General features: G+C 48.6%; 1 protein-coding gene across 1 annotated transcript in view; it reads right to left on the bottom strand.

Moving 5' to 3' along the window:
- The window catches only part of ABCB9 (ATP-binding cassette, sub-family B (MDR/TAP), member 9), a 30,764-nt gene that overhangs the window by 27,520 nt on the left and 1,416 nt on the right, over positions 1–1,828 (bottom strand). Inside the window, exon 2 of the mRNA XM_014547021.1 lies at positions 1,715–1,820. Coding sequence (XP_014402507.1) covers positions 1,715–1,820 — 106 coding nt within the window. The remainder of the gene's footprint in view (positions 1–1,714; positions 1,821–1,828) is intronic.

Here is a 1,828-nt window from a genome sequence, read left to right on the forward strand (position 1 = left end):
GGCCTCAGTGGTGGAGCGTTGACCTATGAACCAGGAAGTCACGGTTCAGTTCCCCGTCAAGGGCACGTGCTTGGGTTGTGCGCTTGATCCCCAGTTGTGGGGGAGTGCAAGAGGCAGCCGATCAATGATCCTCTCTCATCACTGATGTTTCTATCTCTCCCTCTCCCTTCCTCTCTGATATCAATAAAAATATATTTTAAAGAAAAAAGGGTGGTCCCCATACTCACAGGTGTTAATATTTACTGGGAGCTTTCCCTGTGCAGGAGCTGTCCGAGGTGTCTCAATCTATTAACTCGCTGACCCTCGCACGCCCCAGTGTGATGGGTACTGTTATCCCATTTTACAGATGACGAGTCTGAGACAGAGAGGTTAAGTAACTTGCCTAAATCACACAGCGGTTAAGGGGCCGGGACTGAGAGGACGGAGGGTGGACAGTAAGAGGGAGGGGGCTGGAGGGCCGCGCCACCTCTGGGCTTTGCCTGTCCTCTCTGGGAATACTCTGGCTTGTGGCCACTCCCAGACTTTGTCCCTGTGAGTTGAACCGGTAATGACTCATCACAACCAACATTCCTGAGCACCTACCGTGCCATCCTGGGCTTTGAACTTGACCTTTTCCTGTTTTTATTCCAGCTTTACAACATCTTGAAACAGGGACACTAACAATCCCTCCTCCAAACAAGAAGAAGGAGGGGCTCTGATGTGTTCGATGACTTGCCCACAATCACAAAGCCAGGGAAGGAGCAAGACTGGGTAGCTCAGCTGGTTAGAGCCTCCTCCCAATACACCACAGCTGTGGGTTCAATCCCCGGTCAGGGTACATACACCAATCAACCAATGAATGATAAATAAGTGGAACAAGACATCAAAGCTTCTCTCTCTCCCCCCTTCCTTTCTCTCTCTCAAATAAACAAACAAACATAAATAAATAAATAAAAATAAAAAGACGGGGCTTGTACCCAGGCCTTGCTGGAGTGTGGCTTTCGAGCTGTCTGGACCAACAGTAGCAAATACATTTTACATCACACGGGCACACATAGCTGAAACAAAAGTTCCACGAAACAATACTTAATCTCACCGCAGACAACCTCCTCGAACGGCCTTTTTTCTATTCTGCTTCGTGACAAAAAATGCTTGGACTCAGAGCTCCCACTTCCAGGAATTTATCCTATTTATACCCACATTTATAGGAAATGTGCATGAACAGGGCTACTTCTTGTAAGAGAAAAAGACTCAAAACCACCCAAGAGTCCAACCGCAGGAGAACCAACTAAATAATGATGGTGTGACCACACAGTGGACTAGTATGCAGCCAAATAAAAGAACGAGATAGTGATTGGAAAATTCCAGAATATATTGCTAAGTGAAAAAAGCAAGACACAAAACGTTGTGAGAGGTGGAGCGAGTAACGTGTTGGTGTTCTTATCTGTCTGTAGCTGCACGAGGAAACACTGGGAGCATATACGGGTAATGAATCTACGAGTTAAGTGTTTTCCTGCCCACTTGGAAGATTCCGGAACCTTTTCCTCTAGCTAGCTCTGGGGCTCAGGGCAGTCAGAGGCAGCATTGGGAATGAAACTCTGTGTTTACCTTTTCATGTCAGTTTGGTGTTTGAACCATGTAAGTAAATGCTAAAATTTGAGAGGAAAGAGGAGGCATCACAGGTGTAAAAAGTCCATTTCCTGGGTGCCCGCCAGGCCCGAGGGTGCGCACTTACCCAGAGCCGCGATGATCAGGAAGAAGGAGGCCGCCACCAGGAAGGCCAGGTCGGGCTTGGTGTAGGACAGCAGCTTCTGCAGCGTGGCCCCCGACGCCTGCTCCGGCCCCGCCG

This window comes from Myotis brandtii, unplaced genomic scaffold, assembly GCF_000412655.1.
Source record: "Myotis brandtii unplaced genomic scaffold, ASM41265v1 scaffold463, whole genome shotgun sequence".
NCBI lineage: Eukaryota > Metazoa > Chordata > Mammalia > Chiroptera > Vespertilionidae > Myotis > Myotis brandtii.